At 44.1% G+C, this 18,301-nt stretch overlaps 1 protein-coding gene and 1 pseudogene across 4 annotated transcripts in view; one reads left to right on the top strand and one right to left on the bottom strand.

The window, feature by feature from the left end:
- The window catches only part of Ptpn12 (protein tyrosine phosphatase non-receptor type 12), a 67,453-nt gene extending 62,457 nt beyond the window's left edge, over positions 1–4,996 (bottom strand). Inside the window, exon 1 of one of the 4 annotated variants that reach the window (XM_052173102.1) lies at positions 4,719–4,996. In XM_052173102.1, the coding sequence (XP_052029062.1) occupies positions 4,719–4,817 (99 nt within the window). In that variant the 5' untranslated portion in view covers positions 4,818–4,996. Of the gene's footprint in view, positions 1–4,225; positions 4,482–4,718 lie in introns of those variants that run through there. The other 3 variants (XM_052173103.1, XM_052173105.1, XM_052173104.1) reach the window with 3 other exon arrangements.
- Positions 4,997–5,413: 417 nt separating this feature from the next.
- The window catches only part of LOC127677244 (neuroepithelial cell-transforming gene 1 protein-like), a 42,552-nt pseudogene continuing 29,664 nt past the window's right edge, over positions 5,414–18,301 (top strand).

The following is an 18,301-nucleotide window of genomic DNA, read 5'->3' as shown; positions in this document are numbered from 1 at the left end:
AATATCACATCCATACCTAGTGAATCATTAAGACACATCCCTTTTCTTTTTCTTTCTCTTTTTCCCCAGGCTAGCTTTCAATTCAGGACCCTCACTCAGCCTTCGGAGCTGGACCATGAGTGTGCACTTCCAACCCTGGGCTAGAGGCTTGCTAATCCTCATCAAATATGCCACGTATACTCTAGTTTCCGTGACTTAATTCAGATAAAACCCTTTTTGCCAAACAACTACCTTTCATAAGACATTCCACTGCCTGGCCTCCAGAGATTCAGAGTAGTATCTTTCAGTTTCTCCACCAGAACATATCTGAGTAAGATAAGGCTTACAGTAATCTTAAAAAGCAGGCTGGGAAGGCAGGGTGTGAGGAAGGGAAAAGAAGACCACAAGAATGTTAAACTAACATTTGTTATTCTCAGTAACCACACTTTTCCCTGTGACCCTGAAAGGTATTTCCAACCTGTAGCTTCCACGTACACAATAGAAGAATGTGGCCCAACAGCAAACTGTAAACTCATTTAAAACATAATGAGAGTTTTCTGGAACTTTTTTGGTTTTATTTTGTTAACCCAACTGCGTGGTTTTCCAATGTGAATTTATAGATGACAACTTGGTGTTGCTATGTCAAAAGGTTAGGCATGCCTGCTAGGGATCAGTGTACAATGACCATTATGGCCCTACAGAATATTAAATATTAAATATAGTTAAGATTATCACGAAAGCGGAGGGGGCTTACCGCTAAAATTAAGTGGACTTACCACCACCCTCTCCTCACAGGCCAAAACCTACCTGTCTCAGATCTCACCTTTTATCTACCTTCTATACTGGTTGTCTGGTCCTCAATACATGGTTCAAGGCTGCCGCTCCTCAATCAACTTCAGGGAACAGGTATGAAGTAAAACCTAACTCTGAGGGCTAGAGAGTTGTTTCAGACTCCATTAAGGGCACTGGCTAGTCTCAAGGACCTGGGGTTCCATTCCCAGAACCCAATGACAACTCACAATTATAACTCCAGTTCCAGGAAACTGACACCATCTTCTGGACATCAGACATGCATGTGGTACACTGAACATACATGTAGGAAAAAATAGCTGTACACATAAATAAAAATAAAAGTCAACACCTAACTGTGAAGTACTGATGCGTACCATCATCTTAGTCTGAAAGTTGGAGAGTAAAGAGCACCTTCCAGACCTGTCACAAATTAGTTTATTTTATTAGCAAAATTAGCATGTCAAGCATAATGTGCCTGGCTACAAAACCTTAGTGTCTGTGTTTCTCCTTTGGAGAGAACAGGTACCACAGGTCAAGGCCAAGAAGAATAAGTTATAGTTAATTCCTTCTTTCCTCCTTCCCTTTGTCCATCTTTAGGACAGGATCTCAGCTCTCACATAAGCTAGGCTTGTCTGAATCTCACAATCCCCCTGCCTCATCTCCCGACTGCTGGAATTACATGATAGACCACCACATGCTTGTGGAGGCAGACAATCTTCTATCATCAATAGTAACCAAGAAATTCATGTCAGGAATAGTGGCAAATACTTGTAGCACCTGAGTGGTAGAGGCAAGCGGCTCCAGAGTACAAGGAGAGCTTAACATACATAGCAAGTTCAAGGCTGGCCTAGGATGGATGAGATCCAGACTCAAGCCAAAATGGAAAAAAAAAAAAAAATCCAAAGCAAGCAAGATACAATTTTTAAACCATTAAATAAAAAATGAAGATAATTATACACACACACATCTATACATTACTGACTGTTGTATAAAGTAACTTTTTAAAGTTGTAAGCATATATAAGTGTTTTGTATCCTCTGACTGTGTACTTCCTATAAAAATGTATTAGGAATAAACAATGTAGAGGCTCTATTCATGTTAATCAAAGTATCTAACAAAAATACAATAGGCTAAATATTAAAAGTTTAACTATAATAGTCACATTGTGACATGTTTAAATTGTTCCTAGAAAGTAGCTGTAATTAATAAAAGACACTTATCAAAATCTAAGATTAAAAAAAAAAACCAAAAGACAGAACATAACACAGGCATGGCAGCTCAAACCTTTCCTCGAAGTACTGGGGAGGCTGAGACAGGGCTGCCACCAGTTCAAGGACAGCTTGGGTCAGAGTGAGTTCAGCTCCCTGCCCCACTAAAACAAAATAAAAACTCCCAACTACTTACAAAGGCATATATATGTAGTTACTGTGACATAGACTTATCACAAACACAGATACTGGGAGAATAATAAAGTAGCTCCATCCTCAAAATAGGCCCACAGGATGGATGCCCAATCCATTTCCTCAAATGTAAAGTATTAATTACCACTACTGGTTACATCATTACTGTTAATAATTATAATTCTATAATTTGCAATTTTGAAACTATTACTTTATAATGAAACAGTTATAATAGTGATATTACCTTTTAAAACTCAGTTCTACAATGTTAAGATTTTAAAATGGAATTTTAAATCCAGTTCAGAATTTAAGAATAACAAAAGTTAGAATTCATCTGCTCATCTTTGATTCTCTTTCCACTACAGAGGACAGTTCCTTTCCAGCCTTCCAGTCAAGGGAAAAAGCAGAGGCAACTGCCAACAGTCATAATTATAGCTACTGCTTATCAAGTCAGGAAATTAAAAAAGCAAGCCCTATAAAAGAATAGCTTTAGTCATCAAATCTCTCAAGTAGAACTACCTAGCTATACTTTGGTATTATAGAAGAATGGGAACACATCTGGTTCTTGTGAAATGACATCTCCAATAGGAATCCCTGACTCATCTCCAAAGCATGAACCCTAAGGCTATATCCCCTGTCCAAAAGTGCAGGGACTGGGCACCTGTCCCGATGGCCTGCATTACCAAACAATGATCCTTGACAGAATATGTCCAGGACAGCAAGATGACAAGCATGCAACAAACAGCCAGGGCCACATGGCCCCTTCTATGACCAGGAAAGACCTAAATAAACGTTTTTCTTCTACGATTACTACAGAGTAGTAAAAAAGGACTCCTTCCAACTTTTGCAAATGGTATCATTCAACAGACACTAACCATCAAAATTCCATGGTAAGAAGAGGAAAAGTACCTTTTCCAAAATATCACCTAAATATCAGAAAATGCTTAAATTAAGGAATAATTGGATTTTGCTCTACATTTTCAGTCCTCACTGTGTCTTGTTCCTACTTTCTATTTTTATAAATCTGCAAGGTGGAAGTCACAAAGCCCCACAACACTACTAATACTGTGCAAGGCCAACGGTCTACTTTTCAAGCCATTAACAATTTTAACACTAAAGTTTTACTAGGTAGAAATCTCTTTAAAATGGGAAAACCCACTTCAGTACTAAAAATCACTTCATTTGCACTTTGAAATAAAAACTAGTCAATGTTTCGTAGCCACTCATTTTTATAGACCTCAACCACATATGGCTTTTCATAACCAAATTTCAGATGAACTGATTATTCTTAGAAGTGCACCTTGTCCAGGGCAAATTTTTCCCTAGTTCATTTGCTGTTCCCAACCCCCGCTACAGAGCGAAGGACTTCCCAAAGTCCCATCATTTCCTTTTCCATTCCCCAGACCTCCAGGGTTTACAACGCCCCAGTCTTGCGCAACATCCGTAGGAGCAGCAGCCGCAACCACCGCCTCCAAAGCCGGGAAACAACCCTAGAGGGAACATTGTCCAACAGAAAAATAAAAGGAGCGAGGAGGGGGTCATGTAGGAAATCAGCTTCTGGTCCCACGCCTTCGGAACCGATACCCTCCCTCCAATTACGCACCTAGAGAAATTTCACGTACTAGACTTTTAACCCTCACCTCCACTCAAGCCTGCCTACACGAGCGAGCAGAGGGCGGAAAGGGGGGTGGCGGGTGGCGGAAAAGGGGGGACGGGAAGGTTATCTCCCAGTCAGTTCAGGGCTTCAGCCCATATAGTCGCCTCCACCCGACCAGGACTATTGTTCCCAAGTTCCCCACCCCCACCCCGGATAGGAAGTGATAGTCACATCCCCTCCGGCTTCGGCAATATCCCCTCAAGTCCGGAGTGAGCTTCCTTCAGGATAACCCCCATCCACACTGACCCCCCACTCCCTTCAATCTAAAGTCACATTGGCCTCACAGCAACCTCAAACCTGGGTCCCAGGAAGAAAAGAAACCTGACCAGATACAAGGAGATCGGGCAAACCGTGAGATTCCTTATGGTCAACCTTTGGCAAGCGGTGAGATAATCACCGTGAACTCAGACCCGGCGTAGTCCTGCCGTCCATCGGACCAAGGCCGGCATCTGTCCGGGGACCCAGCGAGTTCATGCTCTACACCCTCGCTCTCCCGCAGCCTCCAGCCGCTCTGCCGGCCGCAGCCAGACAGCTCGCCTCGACCCTCCCCGGAGGGGCGGGCGGGGAAGGCAGGCGTGGGAAGGCGAGCCCGAACCCCAGCCGCCGCCGCCCGGCCGGGGAGACAATAGGTAGTCGCAGGCGGCAGGGCCAGAGCGGGCAGGGCCGGGCGGCCGCTCCCTGCGCTCCCGGGCCGCTGAAGAGAGAGGCTGAGGGGCGGGGGTGACCTCGCCTCCCGCAAGCTCGCCGACGGCGCTCGCGGCCCGGGCGGGCGCGCGCCCCGCGCCTGTCCTCGCACCGCACACAAAGCGCTGGCAGCCCCGACCGGCCGGGAGAGACGAAGGGAGCTCGGCGGCCGGCGACACGAGGCGCCGACGAGAAGGGACACTCACCATGAAGTCCCGGGCGAAGTTGTCCTCCCCATTGTGGTCCGGACTCTTCATGGCCTGGACCCTCTGGATGAACCTCCTCAGGATCTCCACTTGCTCCATCCTCCCGCGTCCCCCCCGCCGCCCGCCCGCGCGCCGCAGCGCCCGCTCCGTCTTCCCCAGCTCGCTCCGGCCCGCCCGCCCTCCCTCCCCGCCGCGCGAGGCGGCTGCGGCTGCGGCGGCACCGGCCGGGCTCCCCGCGCAACTTAAAGAGCAGCGCCGCTCTCCCCTCTACGAGGCGAGCTGCGGGCTAGCGCCGGCCCCAACCCCCAGCTTGCCCCATCCTCCTTCCCCGCCCTCCTCAGTCCGAGACGCCGCCGCCGCCTCAGGAACACGGCTCTCCGTTCGCCCTGCCCCCTTCCCGGTTCGGCCTCCCCCCCCACCCCCCACCAGCAGCCGCGGCCGCCTCTCCCCACGGGCGCGCCCCCGCCGCCACCCAGACGCGCGGCCCCGTACGGCGGCCCCGCCCCAAGAGCGAAGACCAAGCCGCCCCCGCTCGCCTGCCGGGCCCGCCCCCGTCCGCTCCGAGTGGCTGGAAGCCGCATCCGGGGCGTGGCTCTCCCTGGTGCTCGCTGCTCGCCGCGGTGAGGTTGGCTTCTGGTGGACGTCCTGCGTCTGGAAGCCCGGCCAAGCCCAGTGGGTCAGACTGTAAACTTCGGATGGGGCTTGCGGCCTCTGGGTTTGGCGGGGAGGGAAAACTGATTCCCAAAGTGCTTCTGCGCTACCGCCGGCCGCGGGCTGGGACTAAAAGACCCCGCCTGCCGGAGTGCCCGGAGCAGGGTGGGACAGAGGTATGCTGGGAACTGTAGTAGAGCCCCTGCACCTTCACTGCCTTAGGTGCTCTTTAGTGCCTTGGAGAGGGTCGCCCAAGGCTTTGGCGCTTTGGCTAGGAGAAGCCAATCGTTACTTGGGTGAAAGGGCTTACTCTTCTAACTTCAGTGAGTGAAAGCTTTTAATTCGGAGTACGTCCTTCACATTACACCCTCTCTGCCAAGAGGAAGACAATATAGCTCCCTAATCTTTAAATTCTCACGGTTTCAGAATTGAATGGGTGACATTCTTTCGTAGAATAGAATTTGTGACTCTTAGCAGAGAACATGCTGATGCAATCTGCCCTTTCAGAAATAGAAATGATTTACCCAAAGTTCACCCCCCCCACACAGCATAATCCAGTAGCGTCAGTACTAGAATGCAAGTTGACTCTTAACAACACACACTGCCTCTCGAAAGGACGAGAGTTTGTGGTGGGACTGTTGCACAATTGAGGGATTTGGTACATGGGCTGACTTTGGTCACCTACACCCACAAACAAAAATACATGTTTTCACAGAACAGGTTGCCAGGAAATTTGCTTAAGATAGGAAATATCAATGCAGGAAACATTTCCTAAACTGATGTTAGGCCGCACCATGAAATTTAATTAAAAAAAGAAAACCGAAGACAACAAATGTGAGTAGCAATATACAGTTACACTTTAAAATCAGAAAAGAATCCACCTAATACGTTCCTACCCATTTCCCTCAAGGCATTCCAAGAAATGCTTTCAATTCTAAAATAAACTTTTAAAAGGAGTGTCTATAGTAATTTAACCCACTACACAGCCTAAATTTCACTGAATGGGAGCAAAAGAATTTAGGCTTTATTTTGGATTCTCTGAGCCAGGGTCTCACTTAGTAACCCAGGCTGGCCATGAGTGCATGGTGGTCTTCCTGCCCCAGCCTCACAGGTGCTGGGAGCACAGGCTTGGGCCACTGTGACCACCTACACTTTTCATATGTCCAAAGAATGTGAAAAGCAGTTACTGATTAGCAAACAATGTATAGTGTGCTTTATACGAACTATCAGCAGTCCGATGGGTAGCAGGCTGGGTCTGATGTGCCCTGGTGTTTTGTAGGGCATCTTTTTTTTTTCCATATGAGAAAACTCTTGCGATGCTTGAGGGTTGCTTGAGTTCCCAGCAGCTATTTCTGGCATTAAGTGTAGGTGAGGTAAAAATTTAAATATGTCTGAAAAGTTCATTGATTTTTCAGAAGGCGTAGCTGTCCTTGATGATTAGCTCCTTTCTCTAACTTTTTTTTTTTAAGATTTATTTTATGGGGCTGGAGAGATGGCTCAGCAGTTAAGAGCACTGACTGCTCTTCCAGAGGTCCTGAGTTCAATTCCCAGCAACCACATGGTGGCTCACAACCATCTGTATTGGGATTGATGCCATCTTCTGGTGTGTCTGAAGACAGTGTACTCATACATAAAATAAATCTTTTTAAAGAAGATGTATTTATTTTATAATATATATACTCGTATACATTTATGTACTCATATACATGAAATCTTACTTAAAAAGATTTATTTATTTATTTTATGTATGAGTACACTGTTGTCTTCAGACACAGCAGAAGAGGGCATCAGACCCCATTGCAGATGGTTGTGAGCCACCATGTGGTTGCTGGGATTTGAACTCAGGACCTCTGGAAGAGCAGTCAGTGCTCTTACCCACTGAGCCATTCCCAGGCTTTTCTTACAATTAAAAATTATACAAAATAATGGATTTGACTCTGGTGCCTTCGCACATGCATGCATATCCTTTGTTCGTGTTCATCTTCCCATAGCCCTTTCTTAGCCACCCTTATACCCTTCCTCCTCCTTCCCTCTTCTAAATATATTTGGGAGGCCATCAAATGGCGCAGTGCTTTCTACCAGGCCTGATGACCCGTTGGTTCCCCGCAAGAAGAGAACTTTCCTCAAATTAACCTTCACGCAACCACCTGTTCCCACACACAAATGTATTTTAAAAAATCTAGAATATCCTAAATGTATTTGGGTCTTCTTTCAGTCTACATGTCTTTGGAGACACTCAAAATATGAAGGGTTATATGGTATGTGTGTGTTTGTGTATGTGTGTGTATATGTGTGTGTGTGTGTGTGTGAGAGAGAGAGAGAGAGTCAGAAGGGTTATATGGTGTGTGTGTGTGTGTGTGAGAGAGAGAGAGAGAGAGAGAGGTTATATGGTATGTGTGTGTGAGAGAGAGAAAGAGAGGAGAGAGAAAAAGACAGACAGAGAAGGATTATGTGTGTGTGTGGGGGGGGGGTGTTAAGAACAAGTGATCTAATTTGAACAGGAAGGAGAACACCCAGGCAGGAGAAGGGCTGAGACAGGTTGGGAGCAGCAGGGCAGCAGTCTACATAGATGTTGTACGAATACATGGCTCCACAGTAGACTGGCCTCCAGAAGGAGACCACCTAGGTAAGGACTCACACTTGATACTGTGGACCTGGGCAGCCAAAGGGTTCTGATGTTAGAAGTCCACTGAAATTGAGAAAAATATTGACCTGACTTTTAAAAAAAAACTAAGTTGTGAATAAAGGGACGAAGTAGTGAGAGCTACCAGGAAGCCTTGCCTGGAGGCAACGGAAGTGGCCCAGGTAGCAACGCTCAAGTGCAAAGACCCGGATGGAAGGAGAGACTACAGAAGCCCGCTGACATGGGGATAAAGAGGAAGAAGGCTGGATAGAAATTGACGAAAGTTAGGGCTGGGGACATAGCTCAGTGTTAGACATCTGCATACCATCCATGAAACCCGGGTTCACCTTAGCATCACACACAAGACAAAAACTACAACTTTCTATGAAGCTATTTTTTTTTAAAATAAAAGCAATTTGTGTATTTTGACGTGGAATTGTCCCAAATGTCTATCTGTTGCCAGGAAAATAAGGTACATTTAGGATACACTATGTTTTTCTTTAAAATTTAAATGTGTGTAAACTTTGTATAATGAAATCATTTCTTTCTGAAGAGTACTTCAAAAACTATTGCCTGTGGCTGCCTCTTAAAGGGCCTTGAGAATATAAGATGATTTTCTTTAATTGTTTAAGAGAGAGAGTGTGTGTTCTAAGCACCTGAAATGTGTACAGGTGCCCTTAGATGCCAAAGGAGGGTGTCAGATTCCCTGGTGCTGGAGTTACAGGAGACCCCAGCTGCCTGCTGTGGTGCTACAACCTGAACTCAGGTCTCCTGGAAGCAAGTGTTCTTACCTGCTGAGTCACCTCTGTAGCGCATATCATTATTTACAGTATGTGGTTTGAGAGGCAGGGTCTCACTGTGAGCCAAAGCGGGCATCAAACTTGCTCTGTAGGGAAAGTGGCCTCAAATTTACAGTCCCCCTCCTCAGCCTCCCAAATACTGGGATTATAAATGTGTAACAACATTATGGGGGGGGGGAGGGCTATGCATCCTTTTGTATTTTGAATATTTTGCTATTCACATGTGTTGATTCTTTTCCAAGAAAATTAAATGTTATTGGAAGTGATAGGAAGAATGGCAGTAGCTTTTACAAAACAGTTAAGGAGAAGGTAAAGGAGGGAGGCCTTGTTTGGGGGAAGCTGGTTGGTTGGTTTGTTTGCTTGCATGCTTTTTGAGATAAGGTCTCCAGCCGTCTGGGCAGGCTTTAAACTTGATATGCAGACAAAGACAGTCATAAATTCCAGATCCTCCTGCTCCACCTTTCAAGGACTGGGATGACAGTATGCATTTCCATTGTCTGCTGAGTTTGTTTTATGATAGATGGGGAGCTATGGAAAATAGCATAGTTTTCAGGGAAGTTTAGTGTCTTGACAATCTTCAGCTACACCGGAGTGTTTGGGCACTTACATTATCACTCAACTTATTATTAATTCATATAAACTGGCCAGGGACTTATGGCTTGGTATAGGAGGGTGACTTGAGCAGTTGCTTCTCATAGGAATCAGAACTTGGAAACCAAGACACAAGCCATTAGAGTAATGAGGGCAGGAGCGGAATGTATGCTCAGATGAGGTATGATTAGGTTTTGGCAAGCTGAAGGCAAGGGGTGGGGTTGGGGTGGGATGCCAGAGAATCTGATTAGTAAAGAACCAGAAGCAGGCATGTAGCAGTGTGTGGAGATGTTAGAGTGCGGCCCATGTGGCCACCAGGAGAATCCTGAGAGCAGCCTGACTTTTGGGGATAGGTTTGGTTGACTTTATATATAAACAAATCTAGCTTTTCTCTAAACAGAACAAACAAAGATATAGAATGTGGACTGTCAGGTCAGAGAGATTGCTCAAACACGTTACATGGAGCCGATCACTTAGCTTCTGTGAGTCTTTTCTCCTGGGAAAGCGGCCTGGTGTGCCCGAGTTCCATCCTAGCATACGGTAGTATGCATCATACTTGCACACAGAAAATAAAGCTAGTTAAACCTGGTGATTTCTGCACTGAAATTTCTTCCCTCCTGTCTTACCTCTTTGAGCTCATTTCCTACTTATTAGCCACTGTAGAGAAATACATGAGGAACTAGAAGAAGCCAAATAGTGTTCTAGAGAGTGATGGTACTTTGGTGGTTTCGGCAAGGAGTTTTGAAAAGTTAATAATCCGAAAGAGGTTTCAGGAGTGTCTATGTTCATTCTCATGCTCTCTGTTCACAGTTCATTTGCAGAACATTTAACCTGTGCCTCTACATCTGTTCTTGCAAAAGCTATGGTTATCACAGCCTTTAGCGTCATTTATTCCTTTCTTAAAAAAAAGAAAAGCTATCTTAGGAAGTGATTTAGTATCACTAGCCTAACCAAGGGAAGAGAAGTGAAATAAAACACAGGGGGTGAACATGATTCACTCACATGAAGCAACAAACATGAGACTCGTGAACATAACCCACAGGTCCTGAGTTTCCAGCTTGTTACACAAACCATTGAGTCCCAACACTTGTGCCTGGTATAATTTATGTGAAACTAAAGGTGAAGATTCACTCCATTCCTGAGATTCTAATGCCGCCCTCCCATTTCTTCCTGTTGGTAAGCCCTGTCCCAAATGCCCGCTAGCTGGGAATTTACGGGGGAGGGAAAACTCGTGCAGGAGGGAAATTCTTCTCCAGGTCATTCTTACTGTTTACTCTTAAATTCCTCAGTCTACTCTCAGCAAACACAGTTGTCCCCCATTTTCTTAATTTGTGAATTAAAAAAAAAGATTTATTTATTTTATTTATCTGAGCACATTGTAGCTGTCTTTAGACATATCAGATGAGGGCCCCTGAACCCATTACAGATTGTTGTGAGTCACCATGTGGTTGCTGAGAATTGAGCTTAAGACCTGTGGAAGAGCAGTCAGTAGTGCTCTTAACCGCTGAGCCATCTCTCCAGCCTCCAATTTGAAATTTTTGTTGTTGTTGTTGAAATTGTTTAATCCAATAAAAAGGAAACTGGACTAAAGGAACACACTTCTTTTTTGTTTGTTTGTTTGTTTGGTTGTTTTTTTTTGTTGTTGTTGTTTGGTTTTTTGAGTCAGGGTTTCTCTGTATAGTCCTGGCTATCCTGGAACTCACTCTGTAGACCAGGCTGGCCTTGAACTCAGAAATCCGCCTGCCTCTGCCTCCCAAGTGCTGGGATTACAGGCATGCCGTCACCACACCTGGCAGGAACACACTTCTTAATATCTTGAATTAACAATATTTTATGAAACAAGGGCTCATAAAAACAAAAGCAGGGCTGGAGAGAGGGCTTAGCAATTGAGGGTACTGACTGCTCTCCAGAGGGCCCACGTGGCAGCTCACAACTATCTGTATGTGCAAGATCTGACATCTTCACACAGACATGCATGCAGGCGGAACATCAATGCACATAAAATGGAAATAAAAAAAATAGAGGAGCTTGGAAAGGACAAAATTTAATAATCTATATTCCTTTTTTTTTTTTTTTTTGGTTTTTTGAGACAGGGTTTCTCTGTATAGTCCTGACTGTCCTGGTACTCACTCTGTAGACCAAGCTGGCTTCGAACTCAGAAATCCGCCTGCCTCTGCCTCCCAAGTGCTGGGATTACAGGTGTGCGCCACCACTGCCCAGCTTAATCTATATTCCTAAAGCTTAATATTTTATAGCTTTTCAGCATATTAGTCTCTGTTTAGTTCAAGTGCTGTGATCTTCATCTTTAAATGAGCATTAGAATACTGGTAGGAGACAGGTAGAAGGAAAATGCCTACTGTTGAAGACATCATGAACTTCAGAAACAGGCCCAGAGCCTGAACTGACCTGGATGTCCCTTCTCTGAAGACTAGCTTTCATGGTACCAAAAGGCACCATGCAATCTTCCAAAGGAGGGAGACAACGTACCCAGCTATGGGTGCTCATGAGCCACTTCGATGAGCAGCATGGCACGATGACCCTAAGGGTGAAGTGGTGGCAGGTGTACCTTGGCACTAACCAACAGCTCTCTAATCAGAGGGGAACCATTCCTGGTGTTGGGAACCTCGCTAACTACCCAGTGCTAATAAAGTTGTGTTTATTGAAGGAGAATCTACAATCACTGTGTTAAACCATCATGATCCCTAACAATAACATTTATAAACATTTGTCCTCATTCACACAGGGAAGTATAGTCCATATTCCTCATCAGGGATGGAGACTGTTACAGAAAACCATACCAATCAAAATGCATACTTGTGGATCCCAGTCCCACTGGGCATATTTACAAAATACTCCTGCACCTGAGGCTTGGGGAATATCGCATAAAGTTGGGCAGAGAGGTAGTAAGATTATAGGATCGGGGAACTTACTGTGAGATGGTGTCTCCTACTAATGTCAGAAGCTGCACCCATAAAGTCTCACCGACATGACTGCCCAATCATGATCTGAACAAGGATGACACCAATGAACATGTCAAAGTGGGTGGGGCAAAGGCCTCAACCCTACACAAAGAACTATAGGCAACTGAGGAAAGATGGGAATGGGAAATTTGGGTTTCCCCCAGGGAAAAGCACACTAATTGGTTGTATGGTGCCAAGCCAACCGATCAGCTCTGAAAACATACATACAGTAACGTATAGACTGAGCAGGCTATATTTAGAAACACACACACACACACACACTTTCACAAAAACAATGAAAGAAGAAAGAAGAGTCTGTGACTTTGGAGTTGAGTGGAAAGGTTTAGAGGGAAGAAAAGAAGAGAGAAATGTAATATTATAATCGCTAAGAGAAAAATGTAAGGGAGGCTGAAGACATGGCTCATTAGTTAAGAGCATTGACCACTCTTCTAGAGGACCTAACTTTGCTTCCCAGGACACACACACAGTTCTAGGAGATCTGACATCCTCTGAGGGATCTACCTAATGTTTCCTGTGCAATTTAACATTCAAAGAAAAATGAAAATTTTTACAAATAGTTTCAAAGTAAATGTACTACCTGAACATCTGATTAGTGATTTTGTTTTAACAGGATGATAATTAGTTTCTGTACACAGAAAAGATCACTAACAAGTGCTAAGAGGTATTGTATCATATAAGATACATCTACCATACTGATTTGGCTTGGGCCAAACTGTCATCAATTCCCCAAACAAGCAAAACTATGTAGAGGCAGTGAGATAAATAAGGAATGGTGGGTACTAGTGGCTAGGAGAAGAGAATCTAGAGTGTGATCCAATGGGCATAGAGTTGTAGATATCCAAGGGGGAACACTGCTGAGCCAGACATTTAAAAAAATGGCTCCGAGGATGAATTTCATTTTACAGATATCATATGTTGCCTAGAATTATGGGAAAGTATAGAGCTAGACAATGGTGGTGGTTGCATAGTTATGTGAATATCTTTAATGTTACTGAATATTAAAAATGGTTACAAAAATAAGATACATTTTATGTTAAGTACGCTTTACCACCATAAACAATACATCTGAAGTTCCAATGTGTGATTATATTCTTATCACATCTACCATTCTGATGATCTTCTCAGTTGTTTAGCCTAAAGTTAAACTTAAATTATTGGTGTTCTTAAAGAGCTACACAAGTCAAAGTTAAATCTAACTAGTCCTGGCTATCCTGGAACTCACTCTGTAGACCAGGATAGCCTCGAACTCGTAGAGATCCACATGCTTCTGCCTCCAGAGTGCTAGAACTAAAGGCACATATGCACCCCCACCACCTATCCTACAAAGATCCTTTGGTGCTCTATACTGGCCGGTTTTGTGTGTCAACTTGACACAGGCTGGAGTTATCACAGAGAAAGGAGCTTCAGTTGGGGAAATGCCTCCATGAGTTACAGCTGTGGGGCATTTTCTCAATTAGTGATCAAGTGGTGAGGGCCCCTTGTGGGTGGTACCACCTCTGGGCTGGTGCTCTTGGGTTCTATAAGAGAGCAGGCTGAGCAAGCCAGGGGAAGCAAGCCAGTAAGAAACATCCCTCCATGGCCTCTGCATCAGCTCCTGATGACCTGCTTGAGTTCCAGACCTGACTTCCTTTAGTGATGGACAGCAATGTGCAAATGTAAGCTGAATAAACCCTTTCCTCCCCAACTTGCTTCTTGGTCATGATGCTTGTGCAGGACTATAAACCCCAACTAAGACAAATTGGTACCAGAAGTGGGGTATTCCTGTGACAACCTGACCATGTTTTGGGGGAGGACTGTGAAAGGACTTTGGAACTTTAAGCTAGAAAAGCGATTGGGATATTAAGAGCTGTGTAAGATGCTTTGTAGGAGCTTGGAAGATAATGTTGAGAAGAGTACAAAAGATGGAGGCCTGGCTTGTGAAATTTCAGAGGGAAGATTAAAGACTCTTATCAAAGCCATTGCTGTTTTGATTATGAAGATTCTGTGGTTTTGGTTAGCTGGGGCTGAAGAATCAGCTATGATTAACAAGATACCAGAACTACTAAAGCAAAACCTTTACATTACGGGAACTATTGATGCTGGCTAGCTGGAACTAAAAAATTAGTGGTGATTAAGAGGAGACCAGCATCATTGAGGTGACATCCTCTGGGAGGTGTTTTCTGAGAGCACAGAGAGGCTGTGTTCCAGAGATAGCCAAGGTTGTACCTTGTGCAGAAGCAGGACTTGGTAATGTGTAAGAGTCACCTAGGTGGTACTGGTTTTGAAGGCATGAAGGGGTCATGAAGAACAGCTGAGGCTTGGCACTGTAGGAGGCCATGAAAGGCCACTGGTGAAGGTACAGCCTCAGTTGCAATTGGTGGACCAGGACTGAAGAGGTCATGCAAAGGAGTTGAGGCTTGGCACCATGAAGAGAGCCTATGAGAGGCTATTGGTGTAGTCTAGTTACAGTGGAAGACAGCAGTGTTTTGGAGATGCCAGTACCATGAAATGACCACCAAGAACAGCAGCAGCAGTGGAGTACAGGCACCTGGAGCCTAGAAAACAAGTTGTGTGCTACAAAGGGCAGAGCTGGAGAAGTGATCCAAGCCCTTGGAGGAGTGAAGAAGATCATGAGTTGGATACCAGACACTGGACTGTTGAAGTTTGATTCTTGCTTTTGATTGTCACTGTGCCCTGATATTTTTCCCTCTTGAAGGAAGAAAGCATTTTAGTGGAGCCCACAGTTAAGAGACTTTGAATTTTTAAAAGAATTTGAATTTTAAAAGACATTGTACATTTTAAAGGAATTGAACTTTTAATATGTAAAGACTGTGGGAATTTTAAAGTTATTTAGATCTGGGGGAATGAATAAGAAAGTAAGGGTTGAGGCTTAATAGTGATGTGTTTGTGTGTCAAGTTGACAAGGGGTCAATTGTACTGGCTGGTTTTGTGTGTCAACTTGACACAGGCTGGAGTTATCACAGAGAAAGGAACTTCAGTTGGGGAAGTGCCTCCATGAGATCCAGCTGTGGGGCATTTTCTTAATTAGTGATCAAGGAGGGAGGAGTCTAGCACCTTGTAGGTGGTACCATCCCTGGGCTGTCAGTCTTGGGTTCTATAAGAGAGCAGGCTGAGCAAACCAGGGGAAGCAAGCCAGTAAGAAACATACCTCCATGGCCTCTGCATTAGCTCCTGCTTCCTGATCTGCTTGAGTTCCAGTCCTGACTTCCTTTAGTGATGAACAGCAATGTGTAAATGTAAACTGAATAAACCCTTTCCTCCCCAACTTGCTTCTTGGTCATGATGCTTGTGCAGGAATAGAAACCCTAAGACATGCTCATAGAATTCCACAAGGCATCTTAGATTCAGAATTAGAAGATTGCCCCTCACATTTATATAATCAGTATCAACTGCTAGGGAGAGTGGACTATCCAGGCTGAGGAGCTGCCAGCAAGTTTTCCAGGAGTTCCAGGAATGCCACTTTTGTGAGTTGGGAGTCTACACCTATTTGGGGTATGGGGTGGTAATGGGGAGTTCTTTTCCATGAGGTGTCACCTTTGAGTTGCTCATAGTCTTGTAATGAGCTCCTAACTCATGTACCTATAAGTAACCCCAATAAATGTATTATCTCGCACACTAAAGAATTGCTTCATTGGTCGTCCTTAGTAGCCTTTCCATGGAGAATTAGTGACTAGACATTTGTTCATAGCTCACAGGAAAAGTTACACAACACCTGCCCTCCTGAAAACTTCCTTCCTTAAGCTAAAAAAAAAAAAGAAATAAATTAAACTGATGTATAATTAATCAGTTTTTATGTGTACATGTTGTGTGTTGTGTATGGTGTGAGCATGTGTGTATCTAGATGGCCTTTCTCTATTGCTCTCTACTTTATTTCTGTGACAATCTCTCTCACAGAACTAGCCTATGAGATCTCAGAATCTGCCTGTCTCTACCTCACCCAACGTTCAGTCCTTCAGCCATGCCCAGTTTTTAATGTAAGTGCCAAGTATTCAAACTCAGATTGTCATGCCTATATAGCAAGAGATAGGAGATCGCACCCACTGAGATGTCTCCCTAGCCCCAAGTTAGTCATTTTGAACCAATACTTGAGTGGTATTTAGTATATTCATAGTAGTTGCATGATATGCCCCCAAAGGATATCACACCCCCCCACTAAGTATTTGCTTCCTATTTACTCCGTGTCCAGACTCTGACAGCCATTGATCTGTGTTCCAATGAAGCAATTTGTGAGTTACTTAGACTCTGCATGTTGTATAGTGGAATCACACACTATATGAACTATCATTATGGCTTTTTTCACTTAACATGCTGTTTGCTTGTTAACCATTTTCTTGTGTGCAGAATGTTGTTGTTTTCTATGTATTTATATAACCTTGTATTGAATAGAGCATTGTCGTAATTATCATTACTTTATTATTAATGTAAAAGTGCATGCCTGTAATCATAGTACTGGGGATGCTGAGTCAGAGAGATGTTATAAGTTCAAGACCAGTCTGAGAAGCCACAAAGCAAGAGTCTGTCTCAAAAAAAAAAAAAAAACCAAAAAAACAAAAAAACCAAAAAAAACAAAAAAAAAAAAAATAGAAGACATGGAACATAAAATTTACCATCTTGTATCACTGTTAAATATATTCACCTTGTTCTGAGACAGATCTCTAGACACTTTTTTTTCATCCTGAAAACCTGTAGTCCTGTATCAGCTTTTACATCAGCATATATTGGTTATTGTGAAGTTAAGTGCACATATGTATGTGCACATGTATGGCTATCATCTCAAGATAGGAAGGATACTAAATACCTGCTCTAGAACAGGCTGGCGGGCTGTTAATTAGAGAAGGTCTGCCCTGCATGGTCTTGCCCAGCTTCTGCCCTCCCCTAGAATACTGCTCTGCTTGAGTCCAGTCAACTCCTTCTTCACTTGCCTTTCTTCTTTGTGCGTGCTTTCTCTGGCACTCTGGCCCTTGGCCTTCCCGCTGTCCCATGAAACTCCTGCCCTTGCCAGCATCTGACCTCTGTCTACACCGGCTGGTTATTTCTTCTCCAGGGTGCCCATCCACCAGGTATCCACATGGCTCATTCCCTGTGTGTGTGTGTGCGTGTGTGTGTGTGTGTGTGTGTGTGTGTGTGTGTGTGTGAATTTAGTTTTTGACTCCAATATTACTGTGGCTTTCAAGAAAGCAATTCAAAATATATTACCTGGAATAGTTCCATTTACTCTCCTTCTTGCAGTAAAAATTGATTGACTCATAACTGGCTTTTTAAAGGTCCCTTTGTATTCCTTTCCTCATTAAGAGGATTGACAGCTATAAGCTAGTGTTATTTATAAGCCATGCCCGTCAGCCATACTGATGAGTGTCCTACTTATGGTATAATTAGCTGACTCATAAATTACTTATCAATCATTTGCCTCTAGGTGTTAGGTAATATGTGCCATAATTCCTAAGAATAAAAATGGGGAAACACTGTTGGTACACATTGACTTGAGACCACGCTATTTCAAAATTTTAATGTTTATTCTTGCATATTCCCAGAACAAAAACAGATCAGTGGCATAAATGGGATTTTAGCAAGTTGATCAGCCTGTTTAAAAAAGTAACCTACTGGGGCTGGAGAGATGGCTCAGCGGTTAAGAGCACAGGCTGCTCTTCCAAAGGTCCTGAGTTCAGATCCCAGCAACCACATGGTGGGTCAAAACCATCCGTAATGAAATCTGATGCCCTCTTCTGGTGTGTCTGAAGACAGCAACAGTGTACTTACATATAAGGTGTTAATGAAACTTTGGGCCTGAGCAAGCATGGCTGGATGGAGCAGAGGTCCTGAGTTCAATTCCCAGCAGCCACATGATGGCTCACCACCATCTGTACAGCTACAGTGTACTCATATACATAAAAATAAATAAATACATCTTAAAAAGTAACCTACTTGCAAGTAATCATT

This window comes from Apodemus sylvaticus, chromosome 2 (assembly GCF_947179515.1).
Source record: "Apodemus sylvaticus chromosome 2, mApoSyl1.1, whole genome shotgun sequence".
In the NCBI taxonomy this organism is placed as follows: Eukaryota; Metazoa; Chordata; class Mammalia; order Rodentia; family Muridae; genus Apodemus; species Apodemus sylvaticus.
The sequence above is the reverse complement of the archived record's forward strand: the minus strand, read 5'-3'. Positions and strand labels throughout refer to the sequence as shown.